Genomic DNA, 19,057 nt, shown 5'->3' on the forward strand with positions numbered 1-19,057 from the left:
ATGTCAGCTGTATTCCAGAATGGCTTGGGGAATTTTCTAAACTGTGGTTTTCTGCTCCCACACTCATGACCAATTACATGAGTATCTCTGGACACTGATCATTTAAAAATCTCCCCCGATGTTTCTCATGTGATTCTGAGCTTGAGAACCAGTGGTCTAAATGTTTCTCAAAGTCTGAACCAGAACCAGCATCAGCGTCACCTGGGAACTTGTTATAAATTCAGATTCTCAGACTTACCTCAGACATGCTAAGTTGGAAACTGGGTGGGGCCCAGAGTGGGGCCTAGCCCTCCATATTTGTACAAGCCCTCTAGGTGATTCTGAGGCTGGTTTAAGTTTGAGAACCACTGGTCCAAGGTAAGAAGCATCTGTGACTTGACTGCAGTGTTCTCTCATCATATCCCTGACTCCAAAAAGATGCTCAGCGCTCTGAGAGAAAGACCCCACAAAGCTCAGTTAACATGTTTTTATCGCCAAGTAAGTATTGGTCTTCAAAAGGGAGGGCTGTTCTTACAGATAGAAGAAATAGGTGCAACCTGCAGGTTCCCAGGGTCTCCCTGACACCATAGTCCCCAAACATTTTGATTTCAAGCAGTATCTATACAGCAATCAGGAAGAGGGACTGAGATCAGGTAGGAAACAAGTATGCAGTCACTGCTGTGGTGACTAGAGAACTGAGGCTCCCAAGAAGTCTTCTAGAGGAGACAATCAAAGTGAACACTGAAAGTCTGGTAAGACTGGAACAGCCTGTCTGCATGGAAGAGCCTGTCTGCACAGAACAGCCTGTCTGCATGGAACAGCCAGTCTGTACATAACAGCTTGCACTAAACACCCTGCTTTGCTGAATCTGTGGCTTGTTACTTTAAGAACTCTTCAAGTTTCTTCAAGTTTCAAATTTTAGCATTCAGAGGAGGCAGAATAAGTGGTAAAACTGTGGGGCTTTGCAAAGAAGTGATTGAAAACAAACTATTGATAAAGGAGAAATTGTGAGTGAGTAAGTGGGTTTTCCTTTTTGGAAAAAAAATATTGCAGAAAATAAGCATAAATAGTGGAAGAAAATATCACTGGGTGACTAGAGCTAATCAATGAATTTGGTAAAGTTGCAGGATACAAAATTAATGCACAGAAATCTCTTGCATTCCTATACACTAAGAATGAAAGATCAGAAAGAGAAATTAAGGAAATAATCCCATTCACCATTTCAACAAAAAGAATAAAATACCTAGGAATAAACCTACCTAAGGAGGTAAAAGACCTGTACTCAGAAAATTATAAGACACTGATGAAAGAAATCAAAGATGACACAAACAGGTGGAGAGATATACCATGTTCTTGGATTGGAAGAATCAATATTGTGAAAATGACTCTACTACCCAAAGCAATCTACACATTCAATTCAATCCCTATTGAATTACCAGTGGCATTTTTTACAGAACTAGAACAAAAAAATCTTAAAATTTGTATAGAGACAAAAAACCCTGAATAGCCAAAGCAGTCTTGAGGGGAAAAAAAAAACAGAGGTGGAGGAGTCAGACTCCCTGACTTCAGACTATACTACAAAGCTACAGTAATCAAGAAAATATGGTACTGTCACAAAAACAGAAATATAGATCAATGTAACAGGATAGAAAGACCAGAGATAAACCCACACACCTATGGTAAACTAATCTATGGCAAAGGAGGCAAGGATACACAATGGAGAAAAAACAGTCTCTTCAATAAGTGGTGTTGGGAAAACTGGACAGCTACATGTTAAAGAATGAAATTAGAACCCTCCCTAACACCATACACAAAAATAAACTCAAAATGGATGTAAATGTAAGACCAGACACTATAAAAATCTTAGAGGAAAACATAGGCAGAACACTCTTTGACATAAATCACAGCAAGATCTTTTTTGATCCACCTCCTAGAGTAATGGAAATAAAAACAAAAATAAACAAACGGGACCTAATGAAACTTAAGTTTTTGCAGAGCCAAGGAAACAATGAACAAGATGAAAAGAAAGCCCTCAGAATGGGAGAATATATTTGCAAATGAATCAATGGACAAAGGATTAATCTCCAAAATATATAAATAGCTCATGCAGCTCAATATTAATAAAACAAATAACCCAATCAAAAAATGGGCAGAAGACCTAAATAAACATTTCTCCAAAGAAGACATACAGATGGCCAAGAAACACATGAAAAGCTGCTCAACATCACTAATTATTAGAGAAATGCAAATCAAAACCACAATGAGGTATTACCTTACACCAGTTAGAATGGGCATCATCAGAAAATCTACAAACAACAAATGCTGGAGAGGGTGTGGAGAAAAGGGAACACTCTTGCACTGTTGGTGGGAATATAAATTGATACAGCCACTACGGAGAACAGTATGGAGGTTCCTTTGAAAACTAAAAATAGAATTACCATGTGACCCAGCAATCCCACTACTGGACATACCCCTAGAGAAAACCATAATTCAAAAAGACACATGCACCCTGATATTCCTTGCAGCACTATTTACAATAGCCAGGTCATGGAAGCAACCTAAATGCCCATCAACAGATGAATGGATAAATAAGATGTGGTACATATATACAATGGAATATTACTCAGCCATAAAAAAGAATGAAATTGGGTCACTGGTAGAGACGTGGATGGTTCTAGAGACTGTCATACAGAGTGAAGTGAGCCAGAAAGAGAAAAACAAATATCGTATATTAACGTATATATGTGGAGCCTAGAAAAATGGTACAGATGAACCGGTTTGCAGGGCAGAAATAGAGACACAGTGTAGAGAAGAAACGTATGGACACCAAGGGGGGAAAGTGGTGGTGCTGATGGTGGTGGTTGGGTGAATTGGGAGATTGGGATTGACATGTATACACTAGTATGTATAAAATAGATAACTAATAAGAACCTACTGTATAAAAAAATAAATAAAATTAAATTAAAATATTAAAATATATATATATCACTGGGTGACTTTTCTCCAGTGAAAAGAAGCTGGCTCTGTGGCTGGCTCTAATCTCAGCTCCTCATTTTACCAGCTATGAATTTCGGAAAGTTAATTAAATTCTAAGCTTTGGTTTCCTTATCTACAAAATGGGATTATGATAGTATCTACCTAATCATTTGTTTTGAGGATTAAAGAAGATAATGCCAGTAAAGTGCATGGCACTGTGTTATTCACTCAATAAAATCTAACTTCCAGTTCAGCTATTAATACTATCATTAATGTTATTATGAACACAGTGACCTAGAGTAAAACCCTCAAAATATTAGCTGTTCTTCTTATTATTATTATTATCAGGAAGGCTGAGGCTTTGCATTAAACTCACATCAGGGGGAAAGTCCTATAACTAGCCAGACATGCCAAGGACCATCTGAGAAAAAATACTCTTTCTCAAAATTCAAATAACTTATTAAAATGTCCAACTTACAATGAGCTTCATCTTAAACAGAATAGGATAAGTTGTGCTGTTGTAAGAAACCTCAAAATCTGTGGTTTAACACTGCAAAGGTTTGTTTCTTTCTCATATTCCAATCAGACTCAAATCATTTGGTATCTGTCCTCCAAGTGGTAACTCAGAGACCCAGACAGCTTCCATCTGGAGATATATATTTAAGGACCAGGCCTAGAAGTAGCTTAAACTTTGTGGCTCTCACCTACTGATCTTAATTCTAGGATAAGTCTTATCTCTCTCCAAGATAATTATGCTTATATCCATGAAGCCATTTGTCATTTAGGATAGATTGTCTCATTAACCACGACGATGGTTCTCATCTGAATGTACTAGTTGGTCTATGTTCCTGCACCAAAATTGACCCTAAGTTTAAATCTGACAAGTATGTATTGAGCAGTAAAATCACCTCCTTTATTCTAGAGACTATACTTCCATTAATGCAGCCTAAGATTTCATTTTCTCTTTGGAGGGAGAGGTAAGCAATATTGAACTTAACATCAACTAAAATTGCTGTAGGTATACAACAGATTCAGTTCCCTCTGATCAGTGTTTGTTCTTCTCTTTTCATTCTGAATAGGAATCTCCATTATGGAAAAAGTCCATAAGAAAAACATAAGTTGAAGAGATTTGCTTTCTCTACTTTATCCATTAACATATCACCCTTCTCTCCAATGCAGGTGGCTAGCCTTATTATCAAAGCTTATTAATGGCAAATGCTGAGAAATGTAACCATCAAGGCTTGACCAACCCTATTATTTCTTGAACTGACCCCTTCCATCCACCTTGTTGCAGGTACCACATCTGTGTGACTGTGTTGATCTACTTCCTCCCCCTGCTGGTGATAGGCTATGCGTACACTGTAGTGGGTATCACACTGTGGGCCAGCGAGATCCCTGGGGACTCCTCTGACCGTTACCACGAGCAAGTCTCTGCCAAGCGCAAGGTGAGCAAAGGGCAGGCAGTACTTAACCCACCCTGGCATAGGTGACAGACCGGCAAGTTTATGAGCCCCAGAGCCTCAGGAGACCCAGAGGCAGCAGGCACAAAACATCCCTGGGTCCTGGGAACAATAGAAGGGAGTGGAGGAAAGGGGAAGGGAGGGGAGGGAAGAGATCTTTCTTCAATGTTTTCGTAACCTAGGCCTGCCTGTACAGGCATAAGCCACCTCACTCTCGCCTTAAGGCTAATTGAAAACTGTCAAGTCATTAAAACACAAACACACATATTTAACTACAAAAGCATGAAGCGTTATTCAGTTCTCTTTTATTATTAAAATTTGACAAAATAGTACATTTACTTGGTTCAAACATCAAAAAGTACTAAAAGAAACAAAATTATGGTGATGGAGAACAGACTAGGAGTTGCCAGGATTAGTACTGGGGGAAGAGTCTGTCTACAAAGGGACAGCATGAGTGAGTTTCTTTGTGATGATGGAGCAGCTATGTATCCTGATTGCTGTGGGTTTTTCACTTATCTCTGCATATGATAAAATTTCATAGAACTATACACCAAAAAAAAAATGCATGTAAAAACTGGCAAAATCCAAATGCAGTCCATTAATAGCACTGCACTATCATCAGTTTCCTGATTTTGATCATGTGGCATAGTTATGTAAGATGATATCATTGGGAGAAGCTGTGTGATGGGTACCTGGGAACTCTCTGACCTATTTTTGCAACTTCTTGGGAGTCTTAAATTATTCGAAAATTAAAAGTCAAGAAATATATTGAGTCTTACCATGAAAGGTCTCCCTCCTTTCTAGGTCCTCCATCTACACAGTTCCCAAATGTGTATGCACACACACACACACACACACACACAGAGTATGATAATCACAGTTGTTGTTAATCCTTTCAGATATTGTAATGCAAATAAATTTATTTGTAAGCCAAATTTATTTGTAAGCCAAATAAATATATATTCTTTTCTTTCTTACACAAATAGTAAATACACGCTGTTCTTCCTCTTATTTTTAAATTTAACAATATCCACAAAATCTTCAAAAATCAATATAGAAAGAGATTTCTCATTCTTTATTTTTCTCTTTTGGTACTTCTTTGCATAGTATTTCATTGTGTGGATGCTAGATAGCTTTTCTTTTTTATTGAAATACAGTTGACTTACAATAGTATATTAATTTCAGGTGTATTACATAATGATTTGACATTTGCATCCACTAGCACCACAATAATTCTAGTAATGATCTGTCCCCATACAAAGTTATTAAAATGTTACTGACCATATTCTTTATGCTGCTTATTACATCCCCATGACTTATTTAAGGTTTGTACCCCTTAATCCCCTTCACCCATTTCACCCACCTACCCATCCCCCTTCTTTCTGGCAACCACCCTTTTATTCTCTACATCTTTATGAGTCTGCTTTTGTTTTGTTTGTTTCTTTGTTTTGTTTTTTAGATTCCACATATAAGTGAGATGATGTGATATTTGACTTTCTCTTAGGATAATACCCTCTATATTCATCCATGTTGTCCCAAATGACAAGATTTCATTTTTTAATGTCTGGGTAATATTCCATTGTATGTGTGTGTATATATATATACATAAAATATATTTTTATACCCATTCCTCTATCAATGGACACTTAGGTTGCTTCCATATCTTGGCTATTGTAAATAATGCTCCTATAAACATCAGGGTACTTGTATCTTTTCAAAGTGTTTTTGTTTCCTTTGGATAAATACCCAGGGGTGTAGTTGCTGGATCATATGGTAGTTCTCTTTTCAATTTGTTGAGGAATCTCCATACTGTTTTCCAGAATGGCTGCACCAATTTACATTTCCACCAACAGTTTACAAAGGCTCATTTTTCTCCACATCCTTGCCAATGCTTGTTATCTGCTGTCTTTGTGATATAGCCATTCTGACACGTGTGAAGTGATATCTCATTGCGGTTTTGGTTTGATGAGTGATGTTGGGTATCTTTACATGTGCCTTTTGGCCATCTGTATGCCTTATTTGGAGAAACATCTCTTCAGGTCCCTGCCATTTTTTAATGCAGTTGTTTGGTTTTTTTGATGTTGAGTGATATTAGTTCTTTGTATATTTTAGATATTAATCCCCTATCAGATACATTATTTGCAAATATTCAGTAAGCTGCCTTTTTGTTTTTAGTTTCCTTCACTGTGCAAAAGCTTTTCACTTTGATGTAGTCCCATTTGTTAATTTTTGCTCTTGTTTCCCTTGCCTGAGGAGACAAATTTTTTTTAAAAAATGCTAAGACCAGTGTCAAAAAGGGTGCTTCCTGTTTTCTTCTAGAAGTTTTGTGGTTTCAGGTCTTCTATTTAAGTTTTTAATCCAGTTTGAATTTATTTTTATATATGATGTGAGAATGTAATTCAGTTCTATTTTTTTGCATGTAGCAGTCAACTTTTCCCAACACTGTTTTTTGAAGAGGCTGTATTTTCCCCACTATAATTCTTGCCTCCTTTGTCATAGATTAATTGACCATATGGGTGTGGATTTATTTCTGGGATCTCTATTCTGTTCTTTTGAGCTCTGTGACTGTTTTGTGCCAGTACCATATTGTTTTGATTACTGTAGCTTTTAGTATGTTTTTGAAATCAAGAGCATAATGCCTCCAGCTTTGTTCTTCTTTCTCAAGATTTTTATGGCTACTTGGGGTTTTTTGTGTTTCTGTATAAGTTTTAGAATTATTTGTTGTAGTTCTGTGAAATTGCCTTTGGTATTTTGATAGATTGCATTGAATCTGTAGGTTGCCCTGGGTAGTACGGTCATTTTAACAATATTAATTCTTCCAATCTGTGAGCATGCTATATTTTGGTTTTTGCTTGTGTCCCCTTCAATTTATTTTATCAGTGCCTTATAGTTTTCCAAGTACAAGTTGTCTACCTCCTTGGTTAGGTTTATTCTTAGGTATTTTATTCTTTTTGATGCAGTCGTAAATGGGACTGTTTTCTTAATTTCTCATTCTGATATTTCAGTGTTAGTATATAGAAATGCAACAGATTTCTGTATATTAATTTTGTATCCTGAAACTTTATTGAATTTGTTTATTAGTTCTAATAGTTTTTTGGTGGGTTCTTTAGGATATTCAATGTATAGTATCCTGTCATCTGCAAACAGTGACAGTTTGAAGTCTTCCTTTCTAATTTGGATATCTTTTATTTCTTTTTCTTGTCTGATTGCTTTGAATAGAACTCCCAATACTACATTGAATAAAAAGGGTGAGAGTGGGCAACGTTTTCTTGTTCCTGATCTTAGAGGAAATGCTTTCACCTTTTCACCACTGAATATGATGTTAGCTATGGGTTTGTCATATATGGCCTTTATATGTTGAGGTATGTTCCCTCTATACCCACTTTGTTGAGAGTTTTTGTCATAAAAAGATACTGAATTCTGTCAAAAGTTTTTTCTGTATTTATGAAAATGATCATATGATTTTTATTCTTCAATTTGTTAGTGTGATGTAACACATTGACTAATTTGCTGATGTTGAAACATCCTTGCATCCCAGGCACAAATTCCACTCAATCATGGTGTATGGTCCTTTTAAGGTATTGTTGAATTCTGTTTGCTAATATTTTGTTGAGGATTTTGCATGCATGTTCATCGGTTATATTGGTCTGTAATGTACTTATTGCCATTTTGTTGTTTTATAGTTCTCTTTTCTTCTCTTTTTTGCTCTCTTCCCTTGTGGTTTAATGTCTGCCTTTAATGTTATGTTTGGATTCCTTTCTCTTTTTTCATGTGTATCTATTAGAGATTTTTTTGGTTTGTGGTTACCATGATGTTTATATATAGCAAACTATATATACATACACATGTGATTTTTTTTTTTTTGGCTGCGTTGGGTCTTCATTGCTACATGCAGACTTTCTCTAGTTGTGGGTTGTGGGGACTACTCTTCATTGCGATGTGAGGGCTTCTCACTGCAGTGGCTTCTCTTGTTGTGGATCATGGGCTGTAGGTGCGCCGGCTTCAGTAGTTGTGGCATGCAACCTCAGTAGTTGTGGCTCACGGGCTCTAGAGTGCAGGCTCAGTAATTGTGGTGCATGGGCTCTGCGGCATGTGGGATCTTCCCAGACCAGGGCTCGAACCTGTGTCCCCCACATTGGCAGGCAGATTCTTAACCACTGCACCAAAGGGAAGTCCCACATGTGATTATTTTTAAGTTGGTGACCACTTAAGTCTGAACTCATTCTAACCACCCTTCATTTTTATTTCCCCCCCCCACATTTAATGTTTTTGACATCATATTTTACATCTTTTTGTTTTGTGTATCCCTTAACTACTTATTGTGGATATAGATGATTTTACTACTTTTGTCTTTAATCTTCCTGCTAGCTTTATAAGTGGTTGATCTACTATCTTTATTGTATGTTTGCTTTAACCAATGAGATTTTTCCTCTCATAATTTTCATTTTTCTGGCTATGGTCTTTTCTTTTCCCCTTAGAGAAGTCCCTTTAACATTTCTCGTTAAGCCAGTTTAGTGGTGCTGAATTCTTTTAGCTGTTGCTTGTCTTAAAATTTGTATCTCTCCTTCAAATCTGAATGATAGTCTTGCCAGATAGAGTATTCTTGGTTGCATGTTTTATCCTTTCATCACTTTGAATATATGGTGCCACTCCCTTCTGGCCTGCAAAATTTCTACTGAAAAGTCAGCTGACAGTCTTATGGGAGTTCCCATGTGTGTAACTATTTGTTTCCTCTTGCTGCTCTTAATATTCTCTCTTTATCTTTAATATATGCCATATTAATATAATGTGTATTGGTGTGGACTGCTTTGGGTTCATCTTGTTTGGGACTCTTTGTGCTTCTTGGACATGGATGTCTGTTCCCTTTCCCAGATTGGGGAACTTTTCAGCTATTATTCCTTCAAATAAGTTCTTTGATGCTTTCTCTCTCTCTTATCCTTCTTGGACCCCTACAATGCAAATATTTGTACACTTTGGTTGTCCCAGAGGTCTCTTAAACTACACTCATTTTTTTGTTAATTATTTTCTTTTTAAATTTTTTGTTCAGCTTGGGTGTCTTCCAGTTTGCTGATCCACTCCTCTGTATCACCTAATCCACTGTTGATTCCTTCTAGTGAATTTTTTATTTCAGTTATTGTATTCTTCAGTTCTGTTTGGTTCTTCTTTATATTTTCTAATTTTATTTAAATTCTCATTGTGTTTATCCATTCTTCTCTCAAGTTCATTGAGCATATTTATTGTCATTACTTTGAAATCTTTTTCAAGTAGATTGCTTATCTCCACCTCATTTAGTTCTTTTTCTGAGGTTTTGTCTTGTGCCTTTGTTGAAAACATATTCCTCTGTCTCCTCAAATTGTGTGTATTTATTTCTCTGTGCTTATTTCTATGCATTAGGTAAGTTGGTTACATGTTCTGATCTTGGAGAAGTGACCTTGTGTTGGAGCTGTCCTGTGGGGCCCAGCAGCACACTCTCCTCTGATCAACAGAGCTATATGCTCTAGGGGTGCTCCCTATATGTGCTGTGTGGGCCGTTCTGTTGTGTTGGGACTGACTACTGTGGGCATGTTGGTAGGTGGGGCTGGCCCCCAGCCCAGTTCACTGCCGACTCTGCCTTGTGACTGTTGGCGCACTTGTGCACAGGGCCAGGTCCTGGGGCAGCTGGCTGTGGGTCTATGAGGGCCCTGGGGCTTGTACCAGCCCACTGGTGGGTGGGTAACCTCCCAGAGCTAATAGACTAGAAGAAGAACTCCAAAATGGCATTTGCCAAAACCAGTGTCCTCATGGTAGAATGAGCTCCCCCATACAGCTGCCACTGGTGTTTTTGTCCCCAGGGATGTTCCCAATTGCCTCCTTCTTCTCCAGGAGGCTCTTCAAGGTCAGCAAGTGGGTCTGGCTCAGGCTCCTCTCAAATCACTACCTCTGTGCTGAGACTCAGAGCATGTGAGATTTTTTGTGCACTCTTTAAGAGCAGAATCTCTGTTTCCTACAGCTCTCTAGCCCTCCAGTGTGCAAGCCCTGCTTGCCTTCAAAGCAAGAGATTCTGAGGGTTTGTCTTCCCAGTGCATACCCCGCTGATGTGGGGCTCAGACCTCTTGCTCCTTGGGGAGGACCTCTGCAATTGTGATCATCCTTCCATTTGGGGGTGACCTCCCCAGGGGTGTGGGTCTTGACTATACTGCATCTCTGTCCCTCCTATCCATCTCATTGTGATTCCTTATTTATATCTTTAGTTCAAGAAAAGCTTTTCTGCTAGTCTTCAGGTCATTCTCATTAATAGTTTCTCTGTAACTAGTTGGTGTGCCCATGGGAGGAGGTGAGCTCAGTGTCTTCCTACTCCACTATCTTGGCCACACCTCTCTTAGGTCATTTTTTCTCTGAAGGTTTCTTGGGAATAAAAAGGAATGGGTTATATCACCCAGTATTCATAAAACCATTTTATTAATATCCCCTTTAAACATCTGACACTCCCTTGCTGCTGCTGTCCAAATCCCACCCCTTCTCTTTCCCTCTCCCTGAGTCTTCACACCTAGAAGCCTGCTCTGGCTCATGACCCCTTTCCCCCTGCTGCTTCCTCCCCATTCCTGGGTCTTTACCTCCTGAACACCCATTCCCCTTTGCTCATTAATCTGGTCTCCCTTGGCTTCTCCAGTCATTGCCCAGAAGTATGGTATAACACAGAAGTTCTCAAACATGAGTGCACATCAGAACAATCAGAAGGGCTTGTCAAAGTCTGAATTCTGGGTCCCACACTCAAACTTTTTGATTCGGTTAGCCTGGAATGGGGTCCAAGAATTTGCATTTCTGACAAGTACTCAAGTTATGGCCATGTTGCTGGTCCTGGGGCCACCCTCTGAGAATCACTGACATAAACAAAGTCCTTTGGTACCACATATAAATGGTCCTTCCTCCACCTTGAAAGGTGTTATTATAATTACTTTACACTCCATATCACATTGTGCACAGTCAGGGGGCAGGATAAGAGAGAAAATAACATGAGAAAGAGAGGATGTGCTGGTGGTCTCACCTGTCTCACCCTCTTGCCAGGTGGTTAAGATGATGATTATTGTTGTATGCACCTTTGCCATCTGCTGGCTGCCCTTCCACGTCTTCTTCCTCCTGCCTTACATCAACCCTGATCTCTACCTGGAGAAGTTTATTCAGCAGGTTTACCTGGCCATCATGTGGCTGGCCATGAGCTCTACAATGTACAACCCCATCATCTACTGCTGCCTCAATGACAGGTAAGAACCCCATCCCCCATACTCTCTCCAGGACAAGAAACTAATCATCACACTGTTCAATCCCTGCGGACTGAACCATGCGATGATTAGTTCTCTGTAGTCTTTACCACTCCCTCTTGTCTCACAGCTGGCTTTCCTCATTTAGGTTGGCTACTTGGGAACTACAAAGACAAATGGTCTTCTTGTCACCATGCAGGAATATGAGCCCTGAGGAGACTTTTTTTTTTTTCCAAGATGAACCAGAAATCCATGTTTTTATGTGAAATCTTCTGACTTTTAAACACTCGTTACTAAGTCAGTAGTAGAGGGTGGGGCGCAGGGGCAGATAAAAGAAACCTCTGTGATTAATATATATAAAGCAGGTTGCAAGCTGGATCAAGTTCATGAATTTCTCAATCTGCTCTATGGATTCCATGCACAGAGGGTTGTCCATGCAGACAAAGAGAAAGAGAATCAGAGAGAGAGAGAGAGGAGTCAGAGAGTGAATGAGTCAGAGAGTGATAGTGAGAGAGAGAACAAGAGAGAAAGAGAGAGATTGATGCCCCTAGAATAATTATCCACCACATGGCATCTTTTCCCTTCTCTGGTCTCTCATTTTCTTCTTCCCATCCCATCATAAAATCTGGGCAGCTTTGTCCAGTTTCTTCCAGCACTTCCAGCAGGACAGGGTAAGCAAAAAGAAGTCAGAGCCTCAAAGGCCTGATTCTGCCTTTATTTGGCCACAGGGGCCAGGAGAGCCTTCCCTGAAGTGGAAGCCAACCTCAGACAAGTAAGAGAAGGGAGAGCCATCTAGAATGGTGTTCAGTAATAGGGAATTCACCACTGTGTGCAGAGTCCCCAAGAGGCAGCTGGTATGCCATGGTGGCAGCTCACTCATCTGGAGCACCATCTCAGCCTCTGTGAAAAAGGAGGCAGGAGAAGGAGGGGGAAGGAAAAAAGGCTTGTCACATTTATAGCCAACAGTTATCAGCCTATAACGTGACTTCTCTGAATGAGACACTCAGGTGCTATGAATTTGGGGACAGATATCCCCTGGGACTTGTCCAAATGGTCTTGCTTGTCTAACTCATGGATTTATCTTTCTTCTAGGAGCCTCACAACATACCTAAACACTTCTAAGTTTAATCTCCCAAAAGCTGATTCTGAAGGGACATGATTGGCAGAAAGTCAGTGGGCTACTTGAAGGAAAGGACTGAGTCTTGACACAGTATTGTGCATATAGTAAACACTTGGTGAATGTTTTTACTGATGTTGAATTGACCCAAAATCAGCTGACCCTGAACCAGTGGAGGCAGTATATTTCAACAGCCACCCTAAGTACAGACATGCATTTCACATGAACTTGGGTTCTAGTCCTGGATTTGACCTTGATCACTGACCTTTGAATCTTTTTGCCCTTAGCATCTTCAGCTGTCAATTAATTAAAAAAATTAATAACACAGTGTCTCATTTGGGTATGTCCACGTATTAAAGAGCTACCACAATGATGGGAACACCTCTGAAAGCAGGCCATACTCAAGGATTACCTCTCCTTCTACTCTCTCTTCAGGTTCCGTCTGGGCTTCAAGCAAGCCTTTCGGTGCTGCCCTTTCATCAGTGCTGGTGACTATGAGGGGCTCGAAATGAAATCCACTAGGTACTTCCAGACGCAGGGCAGTGTGTATAAAGTCAGCCGCCTGGAGACCACTGTCTCCACAGTGGTGGGGGCCCATGAGGAAGACCTGGAGGAAGGCCCCAAGGCCATGCCCTCATCCCTGGACAAGACCTCCAATGACTCCCCTCGCAGCGACTCTAAGACCACGACGGAGAACTTCAGCTTCTACTCCAACATGCTCTCCTAGACTATGGGGCGTTCAGTATGCGCAGTCACCTTTGTGTTTGTCTTGCTTCATTTCATGCATGGATAAATCCTCAATATAGAGACCATAAGAAACGTTTTTGCGGCTTGTGAAAAGGTCAGAATAGTTTAGGAAAAACATTCTATTCTGGAGTCAAAAACCTGCATTCTTCTATGTCTTTGCCACCCACATGCTGTGTGACCCAAAACAAATCATCGAACTTCTCTGAGCCTGTACAATGGGAAGGTTAGACTCGATTTTCTCTACAATCCATTCCAAGATTCTAGAATTAACTTTAATTGCATGTTGGCACTCATTTCAGGGTAATTCCTGCAATGCAGCAAAAGATCCAACTGATCTGTTTGCCTAAAGCTGCTATCTTATTTCAATAAAGGTGTTCTCAGTCTTGCTTAGATTATTTTCCTTTAGCTGGTGGCTCATACTGCATCAGCCTCTGCTTGATAAGGTGAACAAAAGGAGGAACCACATGAAATCTGAATGAAAGATGTAACACTCTCTTCTAAGGACTCATGAAAAGAAGGCATACTTCTGCCCCTTTTTGGCATCTCAATATCTCAGTGCAGTATGGGATTGAGAGCCTCAAGTTTATCTGTATTATGTCCCCAGTGACTGTCCTGAGCAATCAATGCTGATAGAATATGTCCACTGATACTAGCTAATGTCTGTTATGAACCAAGACTCAGGAGAACTGTGCAATACTTAATCTACCTGATCCTCTCTTTCCTTATTTGTAAAACTATGAGCTGAACTACATCATCTAGGTGTCCTTTTGAATGTTAACATTCATTGGTTCAATGATTGTATGAGTCTTTTTTTGTTGTTCAACCAAAAATTTGTAGTCTCAGGAAGAATAGAAGCAGTAAGTCCAGCGAATTAATACCTAGAGATGTAGCAACTGCTAAGACCATGTATCAGTATCCATATATGACATTCTCTGATTTATCCTAAAACTGTGAGCACTTTCCTTCTCCTGAAGATTTTGGCCTTTGACAGAGCAGAGGACTTCGTGTCAAATCCTACATCTCTCTATAAGGATTCAACAGGCTAAGTCTCCCAGCTGGAGAATGCCACCAGGGAAGAAAAACATGTAGGCTCCCTGCTCTGGACTTTTGGGTATCTTAGGGCAGGGGCACTCACCTAGATTTTTAGCTTTATACTAGCATAAGGCATGAGTTCAGTGACTGAGGAGGCTGCACCCTGCAACAACACTTGTGGGAAGAGGCCACCTTGCATCTTCCCTTTAGACTCTCTGAATCTCCCCTTCCTGCCACCAGCTTTGCTGGCCTCCTGTCTAAAAGAGGTGGGATGATCGATCAACCTTACAGAAGAGTCAGTTGACAGAGAGTCATGAACTTAAAGCTTCGTGTCCTGACAGTTTGGGGGTTATAGCAGGTGAGTGTGCAGTTTCTTTCTGTCTCCCAGATCTGTGCTTTGTACAGATGTGGCTGAAAGCAGAAACCTCATGTAACTACCATAAATGCTTTCTTTGTGGTTTGAAGAATGCATGGACATATTCTGCATCCATCATGTTGAGGGAGAACTGTGCTGCACATAGGTTTACAGCCGTTACCAGCTGTGCTGGCCCTAACCCTACCAGGGCATTGACAGGCCAGGAAGAAGTTATATAGCAACAGTATAAGCCAGAAAGATATCCTCCAAAGCAGCATGAGAAGGATTAAATAAACTAAGAAAACCAACTCAGTGCAAATATATGAATGGAACACATAATTTAGGGGCAACAAAAGTCAGTGCCCAAAGCATTAGTCTTACTTCTGATAAAGAATCATACCATGTATGGATTATTCACTTCAGAGGGATGTAAAGAACTGGCATGATTATGAGAAGTACCTAAGAAGAAAGTGTTAATGAGTAGGGGACATCCCCTCTATGGAAGAGGTTAGAGTTGAATTCAACAAGGTTTATGGAGCACTTGCTCTGGACTTGGCCCTGAGCTGGGGATGCACAGCTCCTTCTGTTCTTGAGGAGCCTACCAACAGGCCATTGTTAACTCACCAGTCTTAGTGGGTCTAGGCTGCCCAGCAGGCATGGAGGAAGTTGAGAAGCAGATTTTCCACAGGATTCTAAAGACCCACACTCAACATGGGTAATCGGGCCAAAGACCTTAAGATAGCCTTTTGCAATGAGAGCTCTCTGAGATAATTCCAAAGAGAGCACCAGCCAATCCAGGGGAACTGAAGGGGTGTGTTTGGACAGCATCATCACTGCACATAATAGGAGTGTACAGTTTCAAATATGGCAGAACGTTTCCTCTGAGAGAGCCCAGCAAGTCTTCCTCTAACTCACTCTCCAACACCCGTTTAACTTATAAAATTGTTGTCTCCTTCCATGTGTGAGAAACACCATGATCTGCACCGTGCATTGGTCTCATTCTTATAGAAATCTGTCATCCTGTGTTATCTCCTAAGTGTTTTTCCTTGATATTCTGTTCAGTAGTAATAGAATATAAGGCATCATGGGGCTATCACTGTTATGTTACTTCTAAAATGTGGGATCCAGTTGCTGTCAATGAGCTATTTGTATTGTGCTGATTCCTCCTCATTCTTTCACAGAGAGAAGCTGATGTATATAATGGACTCACAGTAGTACCATAGCAACTGAGGGTTGGGGAGGGACACTATATGGCAAGAACTAAAGGATAGGGGTCCTTGTCTTCCTCACCTCCCACTGGAGTGCTAAGACATACTGGAATGTCCTTTCTCTTGGAAGGACTGAGTGGAACCCTTGGAAAAGGGGACTTGGGAGCTAACCTTATTGACCTGGTTTCAGGAAGAATCATGTAAGTGGAGAGGGGTATTTCTTGAAGTTTCTATGTTTTCCAACCTGAGATCATAGAAAGAATCTCCATATAGAAATAAAGTATGTTTTTAACTGTCTCATGCCTCTGTCTCATCTCCAGGGAAACTAAGCAACCTACAAGACACTGAATGGGGTGGTACTATGAATCTTAATAAATTGCAAAGACCAAAGAATGGAACCCAACACCCAGAAAACTCCTAACTCTGTGACAAAATGGGTTGGCAAGATGTGGGAACTGTTTCCAGGTGGGAATCTGGGAAGGTAATATGGGATTGTATGAAGTGACCAACAGTGTCACCTATGAGTAGAGCTATGTCAGTTCAAGTCCTCCTAGAAGCAGACACCAAGACAGAGTCAGAAGTGCAAGAGATTTATTGAGGGAACACTTGGGAAAGATAAGGGGTGAGGAAGGTAAGCAGGGGAGGCCTTGAGACCACTATGCAGATCTGACACCTGTGAAAAAAGGGGGAGGGTAAGATTGGGCAGGAGGAGCTTCCATATGAGGAGCAGCCTTGAGAAAGTCTCAGCTGGCCCACCAGTGTGCAAAGGGTGCCCAGAGAAAAGCCCCAGCAGGCAGAAATGGCCAGGCCTGGTACACTCAACATGCTGGGTCACTGACTGGGAGCTCTCCTGGGAGAGGGTGGTCTGCTCTTGAACACTGTGGTGGTCCCTGAAATCACAGCAGCTGGAGGCAGGCAGCTGATGGCACACCCACTGCAGGGGCTCTCCTGAAGGGAGATCTGTAACATCACTTCCACAGCTTCCACCAGAGCTTTGGTCCAGCCCCCTCTGTTTGAAAACACATATCAGGAAACCCTTGGCAGTATTAGAAACTTCAATGGTTCATCTCTGTAAGCCCAGCAAACCTGAACGGAAGCCCAGGAAGTAGGGGCCACCCTGTACCACCTCACCCCTCAGGCATGCATCCTCAAAAGAGTGATCAGCAGCTGTCAGCAAACTTGCAATGACAAAGATTGTAAAGCTTACAAGAGGGAGTTTGGGGTTTTTTTTTAACATCTTTATTGGAGTATAATTGCTTTACAATGGTGTGTTAGTTTCTGCTTTATAACAAAGTGAATCAGCTATACATATACATATATCCCCATATCTCCTCCCTCTTGTGTCTCCCTCCCTCCCACACTCCCTAACCCACCCCTCTATGTGGTCACAAAGCACTGAGCTGATCTCCCTGTGCTATGTGGCTGCTTCCCACTAGCTATTTCACATTTTAATATCCCACTAGTGTATATATGTCCTTGCCACTCTCTCACTTCATCCCAGCTTACCCTTCCCCCTCCGCGTGTCCTCAAGTCCATTCTCTATGTCTGCGTTAAAACAGGGAGGTTTGAGGAGAATCTAGATAGCGTCGCAACACGATGAGTATCAGAAACAAATAATAAAGATGTTTCTGTTTAAACTAAGGCATCTTAAATTGAGGTGCCTGGATAAGCTTCAAGAAATCCACATCTTCCCTTCAAGGTCTCCACAAATCATATGTAAAACACTGTGTGTGTGTGTGTGTGTGTGTGTGTGTGTGTGTGTGTGTGTGTGTAATAAAGGGTGCAAAACCTGAATCTTCTCAGAAGAAATCATTCATCCTCCACTCTCTAGAGAAGGAGAGAAAATAAATTGTTTATGGGAGAGGGGTGAGGAGCCCTGAGGCCTTCAGAGCACACTGGGAGGTAGGTGAGCCCTGGGAGAATCAGAGTGGCTGCCATGAAACTTGAAACAACTTTGGAACAAAATCATAATTCACCTCAGGCACCCAGATGTGTTAAAGCTGTAGAACATCCTTAAAGATGTTTGTGGCAGTAAAAACACCAAATTCATGATTAAGGGGTGTGCTCACTCTTCCATGGAAATATGAATATTTGTTAGCTGAAGAAAGACTAACCTTAGTTACAGGTCAACAAATAATATCAGCTGTGGAGTATTGACATTCTTGTGGAAAGGCAAGCACGTTTTCATTTAGTCCTGTGTAGGCACATGTGACCTCATACGCGCTGAAGGTGCTTAGCTTTAGGAGCCAGTCTGGCTTTGGTAATTCTCCCTGCATAGCTGCCTCAGATTCTTTTCATGAGTAAATGGATTTCCTCAGCTCTGGAACCCAAGAAGGGGTTTCAGTCAAGGCCTCAAACAGAGGCAGGCAAGGTAGGGACACACCAAGAGCGTTCCTCTCCATTTTCAAGAGTGAAGGGAGCACTTAACTGCAGAAACTGCTTTCCTGAACTCCACAGGCAATGTTCTGAGACACCCTCATTTATCTTTACCAGTTAGGAAAACAGGGAGGAAGTGGAATGAGGCATGGAAGGGCACATCTCATGAACACCAAATTCAACATAAAATTCAACCTTTGGTTCTGGCTTCTTTCTCAAGCAGTGCAGCTAAGCAAGGAGAAAAGGCTGCTAATTGGAAACAAGTGACCAAGTGTATCAACAATGACATAAGCCCCACCAGGGGTGCTGCCCTTGCCTCACCACTGCCTGCTGGCATGTTAGCATCTATTTCACGAGCTTCAGAGATTTTCACACAGACAGATTCAAACCCAAGTCCTCTGCATTGTGTTCACATGTCCTTTGTCTCTTTCCTCTTCTTTTTATGTCCAGTATCCTTTTGTACTCCACTCTTTAGTCCAAAATTATTTTCATCCCTAGAAACTCTCTCCTCCTAACATACTCCCTGCTAAAATCTCTAGGTTTTAATCCCACTACTCTGGATGCCTTCT

At 40.9% G+C, this 19,057-nt stretch overlaps 1 protein-coding gene across 1 annotated transcript in view; it reads left to right on the forward strand.

Annotated features, from left to right (window-relative positions):
• The window catches only part of TACR1 (tachykinin receptor 1), a gene marked incomplete at both ends in the record, with an annotated part of 93,390 nt that extends 79,893 nt beyond the window's left edge, over positions 1-13,497 (forward strand). Inside the window, 3 exons of the mRNA XM_079940793.1 lie at positions 4,250-4,400; positions 11,460-11,656; positions 13,206-13,497. Coding sequence (XP_079796919.1) covers positions 4,250-4,400; positions 11,460-11,656; positions 13,206-13,497 — 640 coding nt within the window. The remainder of the gene's footprint in view (positions 1-4,249; positions 4,401-11,459; positions 11,657-13,205) is intronic.
• Between the last annotated feature and the right edge of the window lie 5,560 nt (positions 13,498-19,057).

The sequence above is a fragment of the Stenella coeruleoalba genome, assembly GCF_951394435.1.
Source record: "Stenella coeruleoalba genome assembly, chromosome: 13".
Classification (NCBI taxonomy): domain Eukaryota; kingdom Metazoa; phylum Chordata; class Mammalia; order Artiodactyla; family Delphinidae; genus Stenella; species Stenella coeruleoalba.